Genomic DNA, 23,110 nt, shown 5'->3' on the forward strand with positions numbered 1-23,110 from the left:
AATCATTTCATTTTCAATAAAGAAGTATTTCTTTTTGGAACCATGTCTCTGTCTTGCTTCGGTCTACAAACTTGTGATGCCTTAGGTAGAGATAAGGCATATCTTGTGGTGAAAGTTCCCAGGTGGCGTTGTTGGATAGTTAGTCTGGTGGTGGTTACTCCAGAGCCACCGCCCTTGCCACACCAATGTTTCCTGTTCTCGAGAATGCGAGATAAATCTAACACAATCATAATGCAATCACTCTTAGACATCATGCTGATAATACCTGATGATACTACAACAATGCAGTGAGTATGAGTATGAGTATAGGCTCTTAACCTTGCAGTTTTGCACATATCATGTAAGACTCAATTTCTCCAAAACTCTCCAGAAAGTGCCATTTAACGTTTTTTTATTTTTCAATATATATATATATATATATATATATATATATATATATATATATTTTTATACATATATATATATATATACATATATATATATATATATATATACATATATTTATACATATATATATATATATATATATATATATATACATATTTATATATATATATATATATATATATATATATATATATATATATATATATATATATATATATATGTATAAATATTTATACATACACGTCAATGGCACTTAGAGAGTTCTCTCTGAGGTCTCTCTCTCTGACAAAGTAAATCAAAATCACTTTGATTTACGTACGCGGCGGGATAAAAAAATATAAATAATAAAAATAAAGAGATTTGAGAAGATTGGAATTTTTTTAACAAAGCTTTTCTTGTGGAAAACCTGATGCGGCCTAGCCTCACCCAGACTCTGCCTCCAGCGGCCCCCAGGTAAATTGAGTTTGAGACCCCTGGTTTATTGGATTAACATCACTTACTACACCTTTTTAAGGCAAGGCAATTCAAAGTGCATCTATATTTATCACATTTTAATCCCACTAAAAGTCCTTTGTCTTGTGTTTTGTTTATGTTGGAATGCTTCACTTGAGTGTCACCACTAATTTTGTTGTATTCCTATGCAATGACAAAGGCTTTCTGATTTACATACTGTAAAATATGCATAAACATTAAAGCTATTAAAAACAGAAAATATAATGGAATAAAAACATGCTAGAATAAGGGGTATAAAATACACAATATATACATATATAATAAGAACAATTATTTGTTTTAATAAAATGCAGCGTCAAAAAGAAAAGTCTTCAGTCTTGATTGAAAGACCTGCAGTTTTCTGGGAATTTGTTCTAGATATGTGGGGCATAAAAACTGAACTCTGTTCCCCATGTTTAGGTCTGACTATGGGGACGGGACGGTCTGGGTGGTTCATAATGTAGTGTGATGTGAGTGATAGCAAAGTGACACCTGGGAGAGAAAGAATCTCAGAATGATTGGCAGCACACTGCTGGTTTCTGTGCTTCCCAGTCAACCGTAAAGTATTCCTGAAATTTCTTCACTTTGAGCTTCCTAAGACTTTGTTAAAGCTGTAGACATGTTATTTGTGTAGATAAAGTTAAAAAGTACTCTTATCAGTTTTAAAAAATGTTTTTGGTTTTATTTTTGCTTAAATGAGCGCATTGGCTGAAAAAGGACAATAATAGCTACATTATTGTACATAAAGTATCTATGACAAGTAATGTTGTAGGCGTGAGAGCAAGTTATAGAGGTTTTAAGACGATTTTCCAAGGCTTCCCACTCTAAGTATTGCAATACTCACTCCATTATAAAACACAGAAAAAGCCTGAAACACTAAACTTAAACAGTGATACCACAAAAACTGTACAAGATATCATGAAGCTGAATACAACTGTAATAGTTAAAGGTTTTGTGAACAGTTTAAAGTTTGAATGTCTGTAGGTGAAAGTATGTAGGAGGAGTAGCATTTTTAATTTGCAGATTGCTCCATTGACTTTAATGCAAAATAAAAATTGAAAAAGCTTGATTTAAAAAGTATAAATAGCAGACATTTTGATATTTGAATGTTTTTTGTAGCTGAAAATATGCAGAAGTTAGGGGCGACCAAAGAATGTTGAAGAATAAGGAATCTGATAACAATACTGTGAATGCTGAGCAGCATTCACACAATCACCAAAAATGTGGATATAATGACTATATATCTAGCCTCATATATCAATGTTGATATAATATTGATATGTTGCCTAGCCCTAATTGCATGTGTTGTTTTGTTAAGAGTTATCTTACAGCTAATTTTCATCTGTAGTCCCATGTGCTTATGTGCATCACCCAAGCACATGATAAAAATTACCACAAACAAATTACCACATGGGGAACCTGGAGCCTTCGGGCCCCTTTGAGGGTCTAGATCCCGGGGACCATCATTTTATAATCAAGCTTTAGTTCCAGCCTTAGGAACACAATTTGCACACCATAAAATTTTTTTTTTTTCCTCAAATCATTTATACATGGGAACATAAATAAACTTCACACATATTCTTGCTGTGTGACAAGTGCTAACCACTGTGCCACCTGTGTATATTAACCTCGATGCATGGTCATATAATGCATCACATTCCTGGATAATCATCTTTTTAATGAGTCAAAAGGGCAATTACAAAGTAGGCTTTTTTAGAAATTGGAACCTTTTGTTCCTGAACATAAACATGCATTTGTTAGAGTCTGGCTCTGTGTCCAGAGGCCCTCTGACTTTTTGTTTCTTCGTTTTAGAGACACACATTAACGTTTAACGGCCTCTGTACCAATTGCTGTAGGCAACATTGCTTTTTAAATAATATATTGTAGAGTGTTTTCATTTACTTTAATGATTAGAGAGGCTGCTTTCAGTAGGCTAAATGTTTCCATACAATTGGTGTGACATTTAAGCAGCAATAATAACTGTAGTTATAAACTGATGTTTGTCAATTGACAGAGGAAACAGAGCTAAACCTTTAGCATCAGAAATAATCAAAGTGAAGCTGCTGTTTCTAGAGCGTCTACCTGGGGCCCCCCTAAAAATGAAGCTGTCTGTCCGACAGCAGCTCTGCTATGTTCACACATTAGAGAATGTTAATATTTTCCTCATTATTGTATTATTTCACCCACCCGCTTTTAAAAAATGGCTAAAGACTAACTTTTTTAAACTGGCTTTTGGCTCAGATTTGTAATTGTGTTTTTAAGTCTTTTAAATTTTTATTCCATTGTTATTTTAACAACCGTATCATGTGAAACTTTGTGACTGTCTGTGAAAGGTGCTATATCAAATAAACGTACTATATTCTTATCAAGACACAGCTTGTTTAAATAGTATTTGCAACTCTCTCTTAATTTTTGGTGTCAACATAATCGATTTGAAACATCACAACAACAGAGAGAATGCTAGATAAATCTAACAATCATAATGCACTCACTCTTAGACACCATGCTCTGATCGTCTAAATGTTAAGGTACGTGTTCAGGCCAAATCATAAAATGGTGCATTAGTAACTCCTTTGTTTTCAGAGCATGTTCTAATATGACGAGTTGTATAGAAAATGACGATTCTACACTTAATACCCAATGTGACAAATAATATACCTACCTCCCAACCATAAATGTATGTGACAAGCTGAAAAACAAAATCATGCTGTTGGGCATGACCTCCTCTAGAACTCCACCAGGTATCTGCGGGCCATCATGAGGCGTTTGAGGCGACTCTGTAAAGCCACCCTCTTCCTGCGAAGGTCACAATCCTCACTCAGAATCAACTCCAATTTCAGTTTTTCCTGAAGCATCTGCAACATCTCACTCTGCAGCTGGATGGCAGACTCCTGCAAGATGTGGTAGCGGATCAGCAGCGGGATCTGATGAGCCAGATGCTGGCTGACAAACTGAAAGAGGAAAAAGAAAGAAGAGTTGAACTGACGAGGACAGTTATTACAAAAAACATACCCTCTGTCTAAACCTTGCTGATTACTTTTGATCATGAATTATCACTCTACATTAAAACTTACTTTGTAGTATGATTTAAAGTGCAACATCAGCTCCTGAAGTGTTGCATGATTATCCATGCTGTACACAATACTGCTTTCTTTATGAAAGTTTGTGCCTTTGCATTTGTCTTCCTTCTCTTCCTCCTCTCTCTTTCGCTCACTCAAACTGCTGCTGTATGTCCAGTCCTGAGAGGAAGCAAACAACTCCATCTTGAACTGGGTTCTCAGCATGGCTTCAGCAGTGGACTCTTTTTGTTTCATTATGGCTTCGATCTTTGCCTAGAAAATAAGATTCTGGTCAGTCTTAAATTTTGAGAGCCAAAAATACTAATGACGATCAAATTATAACAAAGTCAATATCACACTGCTAAAAGAGTACTACCTCGGCTGTTTTAATGAGTTTAGGAAATCCAATGAAGCTACTGTGGGCCAGCTGTATGAACACCTTTCTAACAACATCTGGAGGAAATGGAAATACAAAAAAGATGCAGCAGCTTGATCTCCACCGAGCACTTCAGCTGTATGGTAAGAAACTAAAACTTGATTAATAAATAAAAACATTTAAACATTTAACCTTGTATGTCCTTAAGTCTCAAGACAGCTGGTTCTTCCAGGTGTTTGATCCGCTCCTTAATCATGACCTCAAAGGTCTTGTAGTTGATGAAGCCCAGCAGTTCTCTTCCACGGTACTTCTCTTCATATTCCTCCACCTCTCTCTCAATCCTCTTGTTCACTGAAACACATAAACGTATATTTCAGAGTCCTGCTGATGGACATCTGTAGACCAGATCAAAATGATACACTCACAGTTTTTTTCTGAGTGGTCGAGGTGGGCATTCCACTTCCCAAACTCTCTTCTGACCTGGTCTCCACACTTGAGTTCCTCTCCTGTAGTCAGACTGATGGCATCCTGAGTGAATGCTGTCACTTTCTGCAGCACACACAACATATATTTAATATAAACATTTAATATTCAAACATGGTATTGAGCATTTGTCTTTGTAGGGAGGTAAATGTTAGGTAGAGTGAGGAAGCTCACACAAATAAGGAGGACACGTCTCTCAGTGTCATCAGATGGGGGTCCAGGGCCATATCTCTCCAGCTCTGCTTGAGTCTGTTCTAGCTTCTCCTCTATCTGCTCTTCCAGTCGAGGCAGAGATGTCTGCAAATCACACATGGGTCAAAAGTTGAAGGGCAGAAACATGGTCCATGCAAGTACACAAATGCAAATGACAACACCTGGCCCCTCTGGTACAAACGCGGGTCCCTGGTGAACATACTGAACGTGCGCGCTTACGCACCGGTGTAGGTAACAAACGTAAGTCCTCAAGAGGGCAATATAGAGCTAAGATAGAGCTAATAAGAGCGTTTCCATGACCACAGTAGTAAACTAACATGTTGTCTGTGGAGGAACGTGTACTGCTGTGCTTTCTGCACAGATGGAAGAAAAAAAAAAGAACAGACGATGGGATGTGTGTCTGAATAAAGAGGTGAGGAAGTGTCATAAATATGCTGTTGCATACAGACATGTTCAGCTAGAGCTTCATCTAACTGGTCAGCCGTGCTTTTCCCTTTATTTGATAGTGACAGTGGATAGACAGGAAAGGGGGAGAGAAAGAGAGGAGGTGACGCGCAGAAAAGGGCCGCAGGTCACATTTGAACCCGGGCCACTGCAAAGGACTCAGCCTACATGGGGCACATGCTCTTACTGGGTGAGCTAGAGGCCGCCCCGAGCCATGGTATTTTGAGAGGAAGTGTATCCAAACATAAGGGGGCAGCTTTCTCTTGTCTCTATTTCATGGTACAGCGCACCTAGCATCCACACTCAAAAGTACAACTCGCACTTGCGTTGCATTACGATTTTTAGGTGACACAGTCCAGAACACGATGTGTGAAATCAGTCTCGCGTAGCTCTAATAGTGTCTACATTTGCGTATTTGCGTAGACCATGTTTCTGTCCTAACACCTAAAGTGTCATGACTAGCATTATGCAGGATTGGACCCAAACGCAGACAACGCATGTAGAGTGGTATTAATGATGGGCAAAAATGAACTAACAAATCTTTTTGAAGGACTCTTTCTGGCATCTGATATGTACTGTCCTGTCAAACCCATGGATATATGAAAAAATCTGGATACAGCATTTGAGACAAAGCCCCGTTCATTCATATGAAGCCAAAAATGTTGATGACCTCCGCCGTCTACTTCCGGTTTAGCACTCTGCTAACTTGAAGCGGATTAAATGATTTAATCATGCGGCTCTTCTAGACTTTGCAAATGTTATCAGACCGAATGGATCAATTTCTGATAATGAAAAGAGTCATTTTGCGGGGGTTGTGACGCTCCAAAAAATGGCCAACAGCTGGGTTGTAGAGGCTGACATACTGTATAATTGACTGCGTCAAAGAGAAACTGATGCCATATTTGCAAAAAGTATCAAATCATCGAATGGTTCAATACATTTACAGGTATCAATTGGAAGTAACCGATTCTGTGAAAATAGTTGGTCTTCCCAACAATAAGTGGTTTTATTAAGGATTTATTGTCAAAGCGAGGGTATTTAGGCTTACAGACAGCTGCAGGTAGGCAGGTACAGAAACAGGTCACAGGTAACAGAAGCTTGAAAGTAATAACACAAAGCAAGAAAGCTAAATTGCAACTTTGACAAACTGGCAGAGTCCTATGCTACGTTTACACGTTGCCGGCTATTTTCATAAACGGACATTTCAAAAATAACATTGTGCACAGCTGTCAGTTTTCAGAAAAGTGTTCGTTTACATGTACCCGTGTATATATGCCGTCAATGCCGTCAAAAGCATGCCAAACCTGTAGGTGGCAGTGTAACAAGAAGCTCAAGTCCACGTTAGCCAATCAGAATCCCGAAAATAGCTTGGCTGCCTAAATCTCTGTTGGTCTCAGTTTACATGCAAACGTGCAAACAAAGTTTTCCAAAATCTCCACTCTGGCTGGAGGTTTTAGAAAGAATCGTTTTCAGAGACGAATTCTCCGTTTGCGTGTAAACCAAGGGCACAAACGAAGGGTAATGGCTCAGTTTTTCAAAATAAACATGTATGTGTAAACGGGGCAATAGTAAAAAATAACTGCTACATGTACAACTGGGCTGATTAGGGGAAATGGGAAACAGGTGAGTGAGTGAGTGAGTGAGTGAGTGAGTGAGTGAGTGAGTAGGTCAGCTGAGTGGTTCTAGAGGGAAAGGGGTTACAGCAGGCCAGATGAGGTAAAGTCTGAAGGCATATGGTAGTTGGATGAAGAATGATAAAGCATGGGCATAGGGGAAGAGAGAGGTGGTTGATGGAATGGACTAGATACATAAGGTGACTAGTCATAATTTATATACAGTGATTTTTTAGGATGAAGCAATAAGACAAATTCACCTTAATGTGATGCACCAGCGTCAGTGTGAGTTTTTCTGCCAGTTTAGGTACAGTGGCATGGCCTTCATCATAGAGAGTCCTACAGCAAGAATACAAAGTGCATGCTGCACAAGTTGTCAAACCCTATAATTTGCATAATTACTCAAAAAGAATAAACTTACTGGAAATGCAGATGATCGCTGAAGAAGGCTTTCTCTCTTTCTATTGCTTCGGTCAGAGACACCTTGTCTGTGATGTCCTTCTGACCCCTGCACCGGACAATCATGTAGCCTTTCTTCAGGTGGATGACCTTGTTATGGACAATATCAACCACTGCCTCTTCTGTGCCTTTGTCTACCAGGTCGGGCTTGGTCAAGATAACTAAAAGAGAGAGCGAGAGATACCTAAGAACTGAGTAACCTAGGGGGTGGCACTTTCTCAAAATTAGCTCAGTAAGAGCCAATAATGCTCTTGGTATAAATAGGAAGCAATCTTTGCTACCCGGAATCACATACAGCCCCCACGCACCCATGCATGCATGCACACACGCAAGAGTGTAGAGTGTGTGTGCAGGGTGGTAGGACTATTAAATGGAGTCAACAAAGCGCTTGCTCTCTCTTGCTTGACATGGTAAAAGCAAAGAAAAAAAGAAAATGTTATACACACACATACACACACACACACACACACACACACACACACACACACACACACACACACACACACACACACACACACACACACACAGTTTGTCAGGAGAAACAATGAATATTTGATGGAAATAAATGAAACCAATGATTTCAACTGCAAATACGACTTGGACTTTCATTGATCAAAAAAGGTAAAAAGTCTGGCAATTATTCTACCATTGGTACAGCACCTCAGGGGCTTAATGCTTGGGCTTAGCCTCTACAAGCTCTATTTACCCAGAGTCCTCTCCCCATCAGGATCCACCTCCTGTGCCATCTTCAAAGCCTCTGTGGTTGCTATGTCCACGTTGCATGGAACAACCACCAAGCTGATGGTTTCTTGTCTTTTGATGAACTTCTGGATCAGTCTCTTTATCTGAAAGAATTTATTCATATCATACATCAAGTTATTAGCTGTACAACTACCAAATCACTATTGTGCCCAAGTCAGTTCTTATCACATAATGAGGGAATATTACACAACTAAAAGTCTATAGCTTTGCTTTGCCCCCGTATGGCTGTTCACAGCTTTTCATGGCAGTCTAATTTGCTTTGCTATTTGGACTGAGGGTCTTGCTAGTGGAAATGTAAATATGGAAGTCATTAATGAGATGTTGTGTAGGGTTAGGTGACATAGGGCCCTGGTCCTTCCTTTTTTGGTAGGTATCTATACTGGTTATAGCTGGATAATCCACATACCTCACAGTCAATATTTTTCCTTGGAACAACTTTCTTCCAATTGACAATGTCCATATGAAAACTGCTCACCGTGGGATTTGGGGACACTGACCAAGCACCCCTGGGGGCCCAGTTACAGGTTTATTCCTTGAAGCAGAGGCCCAGCGTCCGAGCCCGACCTGCAGCAATTTCATAAACACTGCCTTTAAAAAAACAAGCATACCTGGTCTCCAATGTTCTCTGGTTGTCCCTTTACAGCCACCCTGGCGATGCTGGGCAGGTCAATGAGCGTCAGGTCTGGAACATCAGGAGACGCGATCTCCAGACTGATGAGGTCATCACTGATCCCCACCCCGACCCCGGCCATTTCATCCTGAGCTGGAGAGAAAAGACATGATGTTTAATGATTACAGGATAGAAGTGCTGATAACTAAAACCTAAAAAAAAAAATAAAAAAAGTAGCTCAAATAGTTGGCTTTTAATGGTGCAATTTAAGAATGTTGAGTACTGTACCTTCTCTAATCTTTTTATCCACATCTGCGGGGTCTTCTATCTCTTTCTCACAGTCCTGGTAGCTTATCTTTCCATACCACTCCTCTCCTTCTCGCCTTCGCTTCATCTTCAGTTCGAGAGGACATCTTGTCACTATGCCTGAATTAATGTAGAGTGAATTATAATGAGGAGAGAAAGTGAAATCCAGTGTGCTTGTTGAAATTACGAAAAGCAGTTGTCGCTCTTAGAAAACACTTGAGACCGTCTTTATAAAGTTGGTTCAATATTCTTCATCTTCAAAACAGGCAAAACAAATAAGGTAGAGAAGTCAAACACCAATGTCAACTATTTCTTGGCAAAATCCCGATGACCAAAATATAAACAGAGACATTTCTGTAGTGTGGCTTATGTACACCTACACAACGCTATAGGCATACCTGCTAAAGAGTTTGAGCCATTGTGGGCATGTTAGCATACTGACATTAGCAGCTGATTGTAGCCTGATTGTATACACACAAACAGGAATTTCAGATATCTGTAAGGCTGTGAGTTTTTTGTTGTGCCTCTCTTGTTACCTGGCAGTTTTTGTTGTAGCCTACAAGTTGGCATGTTGTCCTCATTTACACAACTGCTGTAAAACCAGCCATGCAGGTTTTAAGATTTCCGCCTCCCAACGGAGTCGTGTTTTTTAGCTTGTGATTCTGCTCCTTGGTCAAAAATCAGACTGCAGCTTTAAATATTATCTGATACTGTGGTGGTCTCACGTTCTTAATTCGACCAATGACACCGATGAACCTTAATTATCCCAATACTTGTGTAACATTAGGCAACACAACACTTTTAATGTTTTAATGTTGTCAAATGATACCATCATTATCATAATTATGGATGGATGGATAGATTTTCTTTTTGTCTCAGTGACTGTAACTTACCACTTCCTCTTGGCAGAGCCACCCCTGACAGCGCCTCCAACACGGAGCTCTTCCCCGAGCTTTGGTCTCCAATCACGGCGATAGCTGGCAGCGACAAGTCCTTCTCTACTCGCAGAGAGCGAAGAGAGTCGATGAGGTCGATGCAGGGACGCACCTTCTCCTCATACTGTTGGTTCAGAGTGTTCATGACTTTTCTATCTGGAAAGAAACTGTTTAAAAAAGGAATAAAACCGCTAGAAAAAAGTCCTGTTCACTGACATTTGTTTTGTCTATGTGCCGAGCTGCAGGTGCTCGGATGCCAAAAGTGTGACGTGACGTGCCAACTGTGGATAGGTTCAGCAATGCAGCCGTCAAAGGAAATTAAAAAGTTAGATTTCGTTTCCTTGACTTTCTTTTTTGTTGTTGCTGTCACACAGGGACAAACACTAACGGAGCGGATACCGAACGTAGTCTATAGAGTCATCTTCCGAGGAAAAACATATCAAAGTCATATCAGACGACAATTCAAAATATATCAAAAATATAATGGAAATGATGTTGGTATATACGTGCCATTGCGCATTTTTAAGTGGGTATATAGAAATCCTGGAGCTTTCTTAGTAGGTATACTGCGTATCACTTAGACTAGGCCTACACCACTGGATGAGTGAATGATGAGTAACAAGGAAAAAAGTCAAAGTGAAATCCAGTGTACATGGTAAAGTTCTCAAATATCAGAAATAATTTGGATACAAGTGGCATTAAAGTTACACTATAATTAAATTAGAGGAAAAAAGCAAATAACCAATGCCAATATTTTTGATGTTTGAAAATTCTCCACCAAAATCTTGACCCCTACCTCCACCACTCCCAAAAAAAGGGTCAACATCAGACAAAGCTAAAGTTTAAGTTTTATGATGCTGTAGGATTTGTTTAGATCAGCAATGGCAGGAGTGAAATAGCCATATATTCAATTGTGGTAATTTTAGAATCAAAATGTTGACAAATGCAATTTATAGTTTTGTTTTTCAGTAGTCTTGCATTGCCAGAGGCGTTGGAGTATGGTCTGGATATATCACCCATCTATTCTGGGATAGGGGAAAAAACACTGGCTCGTTTGTATTTCTAAACCAATCACAACCGTCCTGGGCGATGCTAGGCCCTGATAGCGGAGATAGCAAAAGGGGAGTGACATGTGGCATGTGACAGACGCCAGAGGCTTTATCCCAGCAATGTACACCCGTTGAGCCAGACTGTAACTTACCACTTCCTCTTGGCAGAGCCACCCCCTCCAACATCAAGCTCTTCCTTGAGCTTTGGTCTCCAATTACAGCGATAGCTGGCAGCGCCAAGTCCTTCTCTACACCCAGAGAGCGAAGAGAGTCAATGAGGTCAACGCACCTTCTCCTCATAATGTTGGTTCAGAGTGTAAATGATGATGGTTTCTTGTCTCCTGTAAAAAAAAAGGAGAAAAAAAAATACTAAATGACAATTCCTGCCACTATCTTAGTTAAGTCCACTGCACAAAGGCTGCTTTTAATAAGCTCAGTGTGACAGATGCAAATAGACACGCACTGTTGCAACCAGATAATTAAATTTGATCCCTCATTCATTTCTCTTGCTGTGCTTAAGGTGTTGTCCATGTACATAATTAAATTAAACAAGTTCCTCATTTTTTGAAAAACTAACACAAAAGAGATGTATCTGTTATAAACTGTATTGCTGGCTGGCACAGAAAAGCCAAAAAGCCAAAAGCACAACTCCAGAGAGGAAATTAAGAGTAAATCCTAAATCTGTACAACAGGCAAAAAGTCAGGACCAGGTATAAATAGGTGAGGGATTCAAGTATGGGAAAATGAGTTTCAGGCAGGCAGAATCAAACAATAACACATCCTGACTAATGGCATACAGAAGTTTTCTTTGACAACTTGCAATATATAGCTACATTTACCACCAATTGCCATGTATGGTTCTGCCTAAAATAAGAAGCTATGCTATCCAGAGATGTATTAAGATGGCTGTCTTGATTTAACTAGGTGACTAGTTAACCTTAACAGGTTGTTGTTATAATTGAAATACTGCTGGGGCTGCAGGGAAATGGAAAGCAAGTGAGCTCATGGGAGGAGCAGGTCAGGCGGTTTAAACTGGCTGGAAAGGTATTAGAGAGCAGATGGGTGTGTCTATAAATAAAGTTATAAACAAAAAATAATTTCTCACTATCAAGTCTACAGTTGTAAATGTCTCTCTGTTTTATCCAGAGAGCCAATGAGTCCCATTCTCCTCATACTGTTAGAGGGTTCATCATGAAGACTTTTGTCTATCAGCTCTTAAGGTCCCTTTCTTCAGCTGTACAGTCCAAACTGAGAAATATTTGTGTTATATTTGATAATAACATGTATTTTGATCATCATATCAAATCACTGACCCGCACATGTTTCTTTCAATTAAGAAATATTGCCAAACTCAGAGCTGTTGTTTCGCATTCTGAGCTTGAGGTGATCATTCATGGATTTATGTCATCCCGGCTTGATTACTGCAACTCCATTTTCACTTGTCTTGGCAAGTTGTCCCAGGACGGTCTACAACTAGTCCAGAACGCTGCTGCTAGGCTTTTTACCAGGTCCAGCAGGATGTCAGACATCACTCCAATTTTATACTCATTACAGTGGCTTCCGATCAAGTTCAGGATCCAATTTAAAGGTCTTGTTCTGACTTATAAAGCTTTGCATGATCAGGCCCCTGTTTATATCTCTGATCTGAAAACTTTGGGTTTTAGGTTTTAATCGTTGAAATGATTTTCAAAAATGATGGTCATTCAATAATTATTTTCTTTTTTCCCCTTGTTTATTTTCTGTTGGATTGTACTGTATTTTTACAAATGTTTATCATGTGAAGCACCTTGTGACTTTGTCTGTAAAAGGTGCTATATCAAATAAACTTATTATTATGAAAGGCAATTGGTCTAGATGAAATACCAGCCAGATTCTTAAAAGATGCGGCAGAATATATTTCTCCATATCTCACTCATATTTTTAATCTTTCCATCATGTCAGGTAGATTTCCGAAAGATCTGAAGCTTGCTAGGGTTGTTCCGCTATATAAAAAAGGGAACAAATTAGAAAGAGGGTAATTATAGACCAATTTCGATTTTGGGAGTCGTTTCAAAAGATTGGAAAATAGTAAATATACAAGAGCAAATATATAATTACATTAGTAATTCTGATTTGTTTTACGATTTGCAATCTGGTTTTAGAACATCCTATTCTACGGATACGTGTTTATTATATCTAACAGACTATTTAAGAAGAGAGATTGATTTGGGTAAACTTTGTGGCATGGTATTGCTAGACCTCCAGAAAGCATTTGACACCGTTGACCATCAGATCTTGCTGATCAAACTAAAAGCCCTAGGTTTTAACAGTATGGCATGTAATTGGATTCGATCGTATTTGACTGAAAGGCATCAAAGAGTTGATATTAACTGCACTCTATCTGAGGCAAGAGAAATAACGTGTGGGGTGCCACAGGGTAGTGTCCTGGGTCCATTGTTGTTTCTCTTGTATATCAACGATATGAAATCTGTTTGCAATTGTAATCTTTTTCTCTATGCGGATGATTCAGCCTTGGTGTTCTCCAATAAGGACATAACAGTTATTGAGAATCATTTAAGTGAAGAGTTACAAAATATAAGTGAATGGCTGATAGAGAACAAACTGTCTTTGCATTTGGGGAAAACTGAATCTATTTTATTTGGTTCTAAAATAAGGTTGAGTAGGACTCCTGAGCTTAAAATTTCTTTGGGTGGTATCCAGATTGAAGCTAAAAATTGTGTTAAATATTTGGGCTGTGATTTAGACAGTTCTGTGAGTGGAGAAAGTATGAGTCAAAAGGTTGTCAAAAAAGTGAACCAAAGAATAAAATTCCTGGCTCGTAAGGCTCAGTTTCTAAATACAGACACTTTAAAAATGTTGGCAAATGCTTTAATTCAGCCACACTTCGATTATGCCTGTACTACATGGTACAGTAGCACACCCAAGAGAATAAAAGTTCAACTTCAAACGGCACAGAATAAATTAGTCAGGTTGATTTTAAATCTCAACTATAGAGAACATATTGGCTCTTCTGAACTTAAGAAATTAAAATGGCTGACAGTTGAAAACAGGGTGAGACAGTTGAAACTAAGATTGACAAGAAAGATTTTGTATAAGAATGAGCCAAGGTATTTTAAAGATTATTTTAAGCTTATTAGAAATTCTCATAGCTACTCAACGAGAGGTAGTGCCACAGACACAGTGTGATTTCGGTTAACGTTGTTCTGGGCAAAATACTTTTTGTACATGGCGGCAATGGAATGGAACAAACTCCCAGTTGGGATTAAGTTAAGCCAGTCAGATTGTTGTTTTAATCGGAGCATGTGGTGAATGGTTGTTAGATGCTAATTAGATTCAATCTTTTATGTAGTCTTAAGAGAATATTTATTATTACAGTGTATTATGTATTTGTATTTGTATTTGGATGTGGTTGAGTGTACACAAGGTACCTGTTAGTCATCTGTGGCTTGCCTGGACATCTTTGTCAGACTACAACGAGGACCACAATGGAAATAAGTTTGTAACTTTCTTGTGTTATCCTCGACAGTTCTGATAAATGTACAATGTCACTGTGTTGGCATTTATTTCTGTTACTGTCTAATAAATAAATCTAAATCTAAATTGTAAAAATAAAAACTGTAGAATTAAATATAAGAATGAAAATAAAGAGAATTTGTATGGCCTATATTCCCAGAATTAAATCATTGAACCCAGAATCCGGAAGATAGAAAATTAAGAGCAGACTCGTAGGGCAGGTTTTTGTTTCCCTGGCATTTGTGTGTTTAAAATTGTACAAACATAAAATGTCTTAATTCAGGGAATTATGCCATCACCTTTCATATAAAAAATAATGGGGTGGTGACTCATCAGTGGGCAGAGAGCCTATGTGCTTTTGGGCTATTTATTTATTTATTTGACCATGGAACCTTGTTTTGTAAAAACAATGTAGGCCTAAGTAATCAGTGGCAAGAGACCAATAATTATTTGATCTCATTTGAATTGAGCAATAAATTACACATATGTTCATCAATTAAAAGATAATTTTGCAAGTCAATAAAGTCTCAGCATAACTTTATCTTCAGTGTTATTGTAAAGGCATTTAACCAATGATAGCATTTTAACCTCAGCAACATGAAAAAAAAAAAAAGCAGGATGAGGTGAATTTTTTATTTTATGCATTATCAAGACAGTATGTGTAGCATTGGCAACACAAGAGAGGTTAAGTATGTTTTCAGTTTTATTTGAGTAGGTTAAGTTTACATTACAATCTATGACACGTTTTTACAGTTTTGGACTCACATGTCCAACGGGCTAAAAGCTGACATCATTAACACTGAACTAATCAACCTGTTTAATAGGGCTGGAAGATTTTGGCTAAAATCATAATCACAATTAATCGAAGAAGTTACCTTGACTACGATTATTGAACGATTATTAAAAAAAAAAAAATCTTTTCTTATAGGCTACTGTAAATATGTTCAGGGTTATTTTTTCTAATGAAAGAGTGTATAATCCTATCTTTGTGATTCTAAAATAAGGAAAAAACACACAGATAGCAATTAATGCTTATTAAATATTTCAAACAACTGAACTTAAATCTACAACTGTAGATTTTACAATGAAATAAAAATAAAAAAGTTAATTAAGTTTTAATGTAAACCGGCGGAGTCACGTGACTACACACGCGGCGGCCGTAATATGTTTTAAGGGGAAAGTACATTAACACACAGTGGGCGGCACGGAAATATTAATAGGATTAAAAGACCGAAATAATCGACTTGGTAAAATTACGTCGGTTAAAGGCTCTGAATTTCAGTTTCGATTATTTTTCGATTAATCATCCAGCACTACCGTTTAACTTTATTAGCTAACTTCGCTAAGTGTTTCTTTCACAACTCACACACTCCAATGAATAATATATAGTATGTGTTTGGGATTGGCCGTCGGGCTATTACCTAATATTACGTTAATGCTATTCTCTGTTGTTAAATCATGTTAAATAAAGTTATTGTGGGGAAATACTTTAAAAGAGTACGTAAATCCCGCATGTTGAACCCTCTTGGCATGATGGCTCACTAGGACACGTCAATGGTCGTCAATGGACAACACGGTCGGTGAAGCTGAATACGTAAATGGTGTACTCGGTGCAAACATGTCTGTGACAGACTGATTGAGAGGCACCTTTTGTGGTTTCATGCAGGATGTTAGTTCAAGAAAGCCAAAAATGGAGCTACTACTCAAGAAAACCCATAATGAGAAAACCCTACAAAAAAAACCCCACAATAACAAACATACATATTTTTTTTCTCTCTCTCTCTCTCTCTCTCTCTCTCTCTCTCTCTCTCTCTCTCTCTCTGTTTTGGACCTTATGTATGTATGTGGCATGCCATTCAGGAAACAATAACATTGAATGGAAAAGTGAGAATATGGTGTAACAGTCTGGAATCATTTATGAAACATTTTAGTTTACTTAATAAAATGAATTACTAATGTCAAAAACATGAAAAAAAAATCTGCAAAGGAACTTTTTTTTTAAGAATGTGATAATTCAGCAACTTCTTCTATTAGCAATCTGGTTTCAAGGATTGCAATGAGTTGTGTTGAAGTTGTATATGTTCATACTGAAGTCAGTCAACAGCATGCGTGCCTTTGACAGGCGCTTGAGGCGATTCTGAAGGTTGATTCTCTTGGTTTTTATGCCAGAGTCCTCTTGAAGCAGGGCCTCGGTTTTCTCCTTGTCCTGAAGCATCTGCAGCATCTCCCTCTGCAGCTGGATGGCAGACTCCTGCAACATCTGGTAGCGGATCACCAGGGGGATCTGGTCAGCCAGACGCTGGCCAGCAATCTGTGGTGTGGAGAGGAGAAAGGGCTGTGACACAAAGCTACTATCTGTATCTGTTTATGTCACAAACATATCTCTGTTCAGATTATACAGTAGTTGGACATTGTTTATAGTGGAAGTTGTTAGAAATGATCTACTCTGCTTACAATTCTGTATTCAATTGTTTTCTACTGCCATTTCTACTGCTATTACATAAAGTCAGTGTAGACGTTTTTGAAATATTTTGAGGGCAACTTTTGCTACCACTGTCTAAAAAGTCAGGGCATTTACAAAATTTTGGGGGCACTTTAAAAACAAATTGTAATTAGTGCACAAAGCTGTTTTTTTATGTGAAATGAGCTCAGATCAAAAAACATATAGTAACCACCACCTTGTGCCAACATGAGTAAATAAAAAGTATACTATTGCTATTTTAAGTACATTTACATGCAACAGAGCCATTTGTGTTGAATGTATGTTAGAGACAAAAATGGAAGTTAAATGAATGTAATATTAAAATATTGGCCTAAACTGGTAATTATAAATGTGTTTGTTTGCATACTGAATATCTGTTATTTAGCTGCCAATTAAATAAAATGTCAACCATGTAGCTGACTTAGTCTGATAATAAAATATAGTTGAATGCCACCTTCAAAGAAGAATACAGGAGATTGTCTATGCAATGGAAGATTAAAATAAATGTTGTTTTCTTTCCTTCCTTTATACGGCATCTAAAAAGTGTGTGACGTATTAAATGCTGTGAGACACAAAAATAAAATGCACAACATGTAAATTTCACTTACTTGGTAATAGGATTTCAGGTGTTTAATCATCTCCTTCAGGGTGGCCCCACTGTCAGTGCTGCTGGTGCTTGTCTTCACTGCTATACCATTGAAGACCGTCACATCATCTTCCCTCTTCCGCTTCCCTAACTTCTTGCTGTATGTGCTGTCCTGAGTGTAAACAATCAACTCCATCTTAAACTGAGTCCTCAGCATGGACTCGGCTGTAGTCTCCCTCTCCTTTCTGATGGCTTCAATCTTCATCTAAAAGGACACAAACTGTTGTCAGTAAATATTCAACAATGTTCAGTCATTTGTATACAGTAGCAATGGGCAATGGAAATGATACCTGAGCTGTTTTGATGAGGTTAGGAAGTCCAACAAGGCTGCTCTGTGCCAACTCAAACAACTCTTTCTTCACAATTTCTAAAAGAGAAAATACAAATTAGACAATACAAGATCTAATAATAACTCAAATGTCTTGCATATTCAGATGGCCTGCGATCATTGTATCATCATGATAAGACATGCCTGCCACTTCCTTGAGTTTCAGGACAGCAGGCCCTTCCAGCTGTTTGATCTGCTCCTTGACCATGCCCTCAAAGGTCTTGTAGTTGATGAACCCCGGCAGTTCTCTTCCACGGTACTTTCGTTCATACTGAGCCACCTCTCTCTCAATATTCCAGTTGACTGCAATAGGGATGAATTTGGGGGGGGGATTCGACATAAAGAAGGTCAACACTTAGTTAGGACAATAGTCAATACAGCAGTCTAAAGCAAAACTTAGTGACAATATTGTACTATCTTACTCAGTAGTTTACTTTACTGTTTTCAAGTGATGTAATGACCAACTTGTTAATGCACCTACATGTTGTTCCAGAGCGCTCTATGACCTCTTTCCATACTGCAAACTCTTTTCGGAGTATGGCAAAGATATTAGGCCTGCCTCCAAATTTGAGTTCCTCCCCTGCGGCGAGGCTGATAGCATCATATGTAAATGCTGTCACTCTCTAAAATATAACAGGTTCAGATAAAAGAAGAGGGCAAATTAGTTTTTTTAAGAAGCTCAAATCGAGGAGGTGCTGTGATCTGTGTCAGCTCCTAAACTCACATCAATGAGGAAACCGAGTCTCTCAGTTGCGTCAGGTGGGGGTCCGTTGCCATATTTGTCGAGATCTGCCTGAGTCTGCCTGAGTTTCTTTTCTATCTGCTCTTCCAGTTGAGGCAGCGATCTCTGCAAATCACACATGGGTCAAATCTTTAACAACTGAAGTGGGCAAAGTCATCTGTGGTGGACCAATAGTGGAAAGCACTAAGAAGTATTTACCTTGATATGATGCACCAGCTCAAAGGTGAGGTTTTCTGCCAGTTTAGGAACAGTGGCATAGCCTTCATCGTAGAGGATCCTACAGCACAAATAAATGTTACAGAGTAAATGCTGCACCACCGCTAAAACTGCAAATCATTGTTTGTGTAAAATCAACATAAAAACTTACTGGAATTGCACATGATTTTTAAAGAAGGCTTTCTCTCTTTCTATTGCTTCAGTCAGGGACAGCTTGTCCGTGATGTCCTTCTGACCCCTGCACCGGACAATCATGTAGCCCTTCGTCAGGGGGATGACCTCATTATGGACAGTTGCAACCACTGTCTCTTCTGTGCCTTTGTCCACCAGGTCGGGCTTGGTCAAGATACCTGGAAAGAGAGAGTCCACTTAGAACTACAGCAGTAAATTCAAGTTATGCATTACTAAAGAGCCAGGTGACTTTTCTTAAAAATCTTAAAAATTACCCAGAGTCCTCTCCCCACCAGGATCCACCTCCTGTGCCATCTTCAAAGCCTCTGTGGTTGCTATGTCCACGTTGCATGGAACAACCACCAAGCTGATGGTTTCTTGTCTTTTGATGAACTTCTGGATCAGTCTCTTTATCTGAAAGTATTCATTCACATAACACGACGTATAATTATAAACTTACAATCGGTACAACTATCAAAGAACCATCAGTGTTTCCTCTATGTTGATTTGACTGTGGCAGCCCCCCACAGCAACATTTCTGCCCCCTATGGTATCAGAAATAGGGCTGCATTGTTAGAGTGCATGTCGGAGAATGTTTGTATTTTAGGTGCATTACTTACATGTTGAAGTAGTTACACTGCATTAAAATAATGTAATTAAAAGTGGGTTTATTGTTATTTGCTACAGAATGCTTAGCCTATATGTCAAGATCAAAGTTGGCCTATATCATAACTCAAAAAATACAGTTCAATCACAACTGAAAATATGCCTCATTGTGTGTGTGTTTGTGTGTGAATAGAGGTGAATAAATGTATTTGTGTTGCAGCAAAGTGTTAGTTACGTTTCATGGGGGGTGTTCAGACCTGCCCACACTGCTAAAAAAATCCTAAAGGAAATACTGACCATTGTGTTTGGGACTGTTACAATCAAATAATGAACAAATACATTTTAACAAGACTATAACTCGTTACCGTCCAGTGAGGCTGAAATAAGCATGACACGCAAAATTGTTGGATGGATGCAAAATGGAGAGAAAACAACCTAGGCGTGTTAGGCCTGTCAAGCTTTTGATTTGTCCATGTGTTGAAGTAGTGTGCATGGAGCTTTAATAAGAGCAATATAGCATATATGAAGGGTGGGTTCTATTGTATTTAAACTTTCCGAATACCAAAAATGCAATATTAAAAGTGTAAGAAATTAATAAAACTGTGTTTTTCTCTGATCTGATGTGAGGCTGCATTCACACTAAATCAAGCCAGTCCTCACATTCATTTGGATGTGATGGTATGGTGTTTAGACTGTGGCTTTGTCAAATAAAAAAATAATAAATAATCTAATAAATAAATCTAAAATTAGAGACCTAACCCAGCATATCTTCCAAAGGCAACTTTGTAGAGTTACAGGTTACATTTACAAAAAAGAAGAAGCCCTGTTCATGACCAGCACATCCACTGTGTAGTATTTTTCCACAGAGTGAAAGCAAAGCAGGTCTTGGATGCTACTTTATCAGTTATCAGTCATCTGTTAAAACACACTGTTGGAAAATACAAACAAATATGTAAGCTAATCAGTCAAACAGGGTTATGCTAGAATGAAATACAAGTACGTATAACCTTCCATTTTCCTTGCTTCTTTAGTTCCATGTTTTCAACGTGGGACATCAACCGATGAGGATGATGACTTTTTATTTGAATGAGAATCATCCCATTTTTTAAGTTTTCTTCAGTATCAAAGTTATCCAGTTTTAATTTTCTGTAGATGCATGGGAACAGTGCAAACAGAAACTACTGATTGTGAGATAATTCAGCATTAGATAACTTTTACAGTGTCAGACTTTGAAAACCCCTGTTTTAGCCTAACTGCATTACTCAAGGAAAGGTCAGGGCCTAAATCCTTATGACTGGGATTTGTCATTTAAGTTGCATTAATATCCACAGCAAATTTCAAGGGAAGTAAGTCTTCTGTTCCTGGGGCATGAACTGACATGTTGAACAAGTGGACATGTATGTTTATGACATTAGAGCACTGAAGGGGTCACCACGTCATTACGATTCATCCTTTGAGGACGATGACTGTTTGTACCAGTTTCCATCGCAATGCGTCCAATACTAAAGATATTTTACTCGGGCATACCTGGTCTCCAATGTTCTCTGGTTGTCCCTTTACAGCCACCCTGGCGATGCCGGGAAGGTCAATGAGCGTCAGGTCTGGAACATCAGGAGAGGCGATCTCCAGACTGATGAGCTCCTCACTGATCCCCGCCCCTTCCCCGGCCATTTCATCCTGAGCTGGTGAGACAAGACATGATGTAAAATGAGTACAGAGGATGGTAGTGATGATCACTGAAAAGCAAATACAACTCCCTTTAACTTCCTCCAATAGTTGGCTTTTGATCTTGACATTTGAGAACGTTGTATACTGTACCTTCTCGAATTTTTATCTCCACATCAGCAGGGTCATCTATCTCTTCCACCCAGTCCTGGTAGCTTATCTTTCCGTACCACTCCTCTCCTTCTTTCTTTCTCTTCATCTTCAGTTCGAGAGGACATCTTGTCACAATGCCTGAATTACAAAAGAGTGGAAAAAGAGAGGAAGAGTCCAAGTTGAATCCAGTGTAAGCTACTTGGAGAAATGATGAAAGATGTCTCAGATAGCACAACATCAAATTAAGTTTTAATCAAATGATAAAAAAATATCTTAGCACAGTTAAAGTTTTGACTCAGGTGAGGAACAATTTAATGAATGAATGAATTACAATTATTCAAATATTTATAGCCTATATATTATTAAAAAAATTCAATTATTAATAAACAGATTATTGGGCCTTTGAATAAATATATATCAGGCCTACTGTAGGCTAACTACAGGCAATAAGTTATGTTTTTCATCCTCTTTGTTGTAGTCGGGTTTTTTTATTTTTATTTTGGTGGACAGTTGAGCTATGGGCCAAAAGAGTGAATCAACAAAGAGCCAGAGTTTTTAAAGGAACAATGCTAGACGGGTCATTTTTGGTATTTTATCATGACCTATTAGCTCAGGTAGCCTATGCCATATTTTGAGTTTGCCACTGCGCTCAGACCACCCTTTCATAATTCACACTACAGAGCATACAATCAATATGCGATAATATATATTTGTTTAAGTTTCATCCCTTTTGTTAATGGATGGACCGATAGTATTGAGAAATGCCGTATGTTTTAGTTATTAGGATAAAATCAAAGAGTTTTTTTTTACTGACTTACCACTTCCTCTTGGCAGAGCCACCCCTGACAGCGCCTCCAACACGGAGCTCTTCCCCGAACTTTGGTCTCCAATTACGGCGATAGCTGGCAGCGACAAGTCGTCATCTACACCCAGAGAGCGAAGAGAGTCGATGAGGTCAATGCAGGGACGCACCTTCTCCTCATACTGTTGGTTCAGAGAGTTCATGATGACTCTTGTGAAAAGGATATTAAAAAAAATACTAAATGACAATTCAACTCCTGGCACTGTCACACAACCTCGGTGTGCCGGAGTCGGACTGCAGCCAGAATCTCGCGGCAATGAGAAATCAAAACTTAACTAAGTCAGTTAGTTAACTTTCGTTTTCCTGTCTTTCGTTTCTCACACAACCTCGGTGTGCAGGTGTTGCTGTGTTCAGCTTTAGACAAGGTGTTATGTATATGTATACAATTCCACGAATTAGTTCCTCATGTGACAATTGCTTTAGTTATAAGGTTTTGTGAATAAGCCCCCACCCAGCCCCGGGTCAATACTTAAAGGCCTACTGTAAATTAAACTTACTTAAAAAAAAAAGGAAAGAAAGAAAGAAGGTAAAATAGATA

General features: G+C 38.5%; 2 protein-coding genes across 3 annotated transcripts; both read right to left on the reverse strand.

Moving 5' to 3' along the window:
* Positions 1-1,236: 1,236 nt before the first annotated feature.
* LOC120557887 (interferon-induced GTP-binding protein Mx-like) lies at positions 1,237-22,754 on the reverse strand. 2 transcript variants are annotated; one of them, XM_039798556.1, is made up of 13 exons: positions 22,689-22,754; positions 10,098-10,257; positions 9,187-9,324; positions 8,897-9,051; positions 8,233-8,371; positions 7,489-7,687; positions 7,328-7,406; positions 4,972-5,094; positions 4,740-4,863; positions 4,507-4,665; positions 4,315-4,391; positions 3,954-4,211; positions 1,237-3,830 (listed from the first exon to the last, which is right to left on the reverse strand). In XM_039798556.1, exons 1-13 carry the CDS (start codon positions 22,713-22,715, stop codon positions 3,606-3,608), a joined length of 1,863 nt encoding a protein of 620 aa, XP_039654490.1. In that variant the 5' UTR covers positions 22,716-22,754; the 3' UTR covers positions 1,237-3,605. The 2 variants fall into 2 exon arrangements, with proteins under 2 accessions (XP_039654490.1, XP_039654489.1); XM_039798555.1 differs by lacking the exon at positions 22,689-22,754 and having other exon boundaries at positions 10,098-10,403.
* Positions 15,392-22,740, reverse strand: LOC120557886 (interferon-induced GTP-binding protein Mx-like). The gene is made up of 12 exons (XM_039798554.1): positions 22,529-22,740; positions 21,711-21,848; positions 21,420-21,574; positions 19,562-19,700; positions 19,267-19,465; positions 19,098-19,176; positions 18,882-19,004; positions 18,639-18,780; positions 18,302-18,460; positions 18,120-18,196; positions 17,792-18,034; positions 15,392-17,012 (listed from the first exon to the last, which is right to left on the reverse strand). Exons 1-12 carry the CDS (start codon positions 22,713-22,715, stop codon positions 16,746-16,748), a joined length of 1,908 nt encoding a protein of 635 aa, XP_039654488.1. The 5' UTR covers positions 22,716-22,740; the 3' UTR covers positions 15,392-16,745.
* Positions 22,755-23,110: the final 356 nt, after the last annotated feature.

Source organism: Perca fluviatilis, chromosome 4 (assembly GCF_010015445.1).
Source record: "Perca fluviatilis chromosome 4, GENO_Pfluv_1.0, whole genome shotgun sequence".
NCBI lineage: Eukaryota > Metazoa > Chordata > Actinopteri > Perciformes > Percidae > Perca > Perca fluviatilis.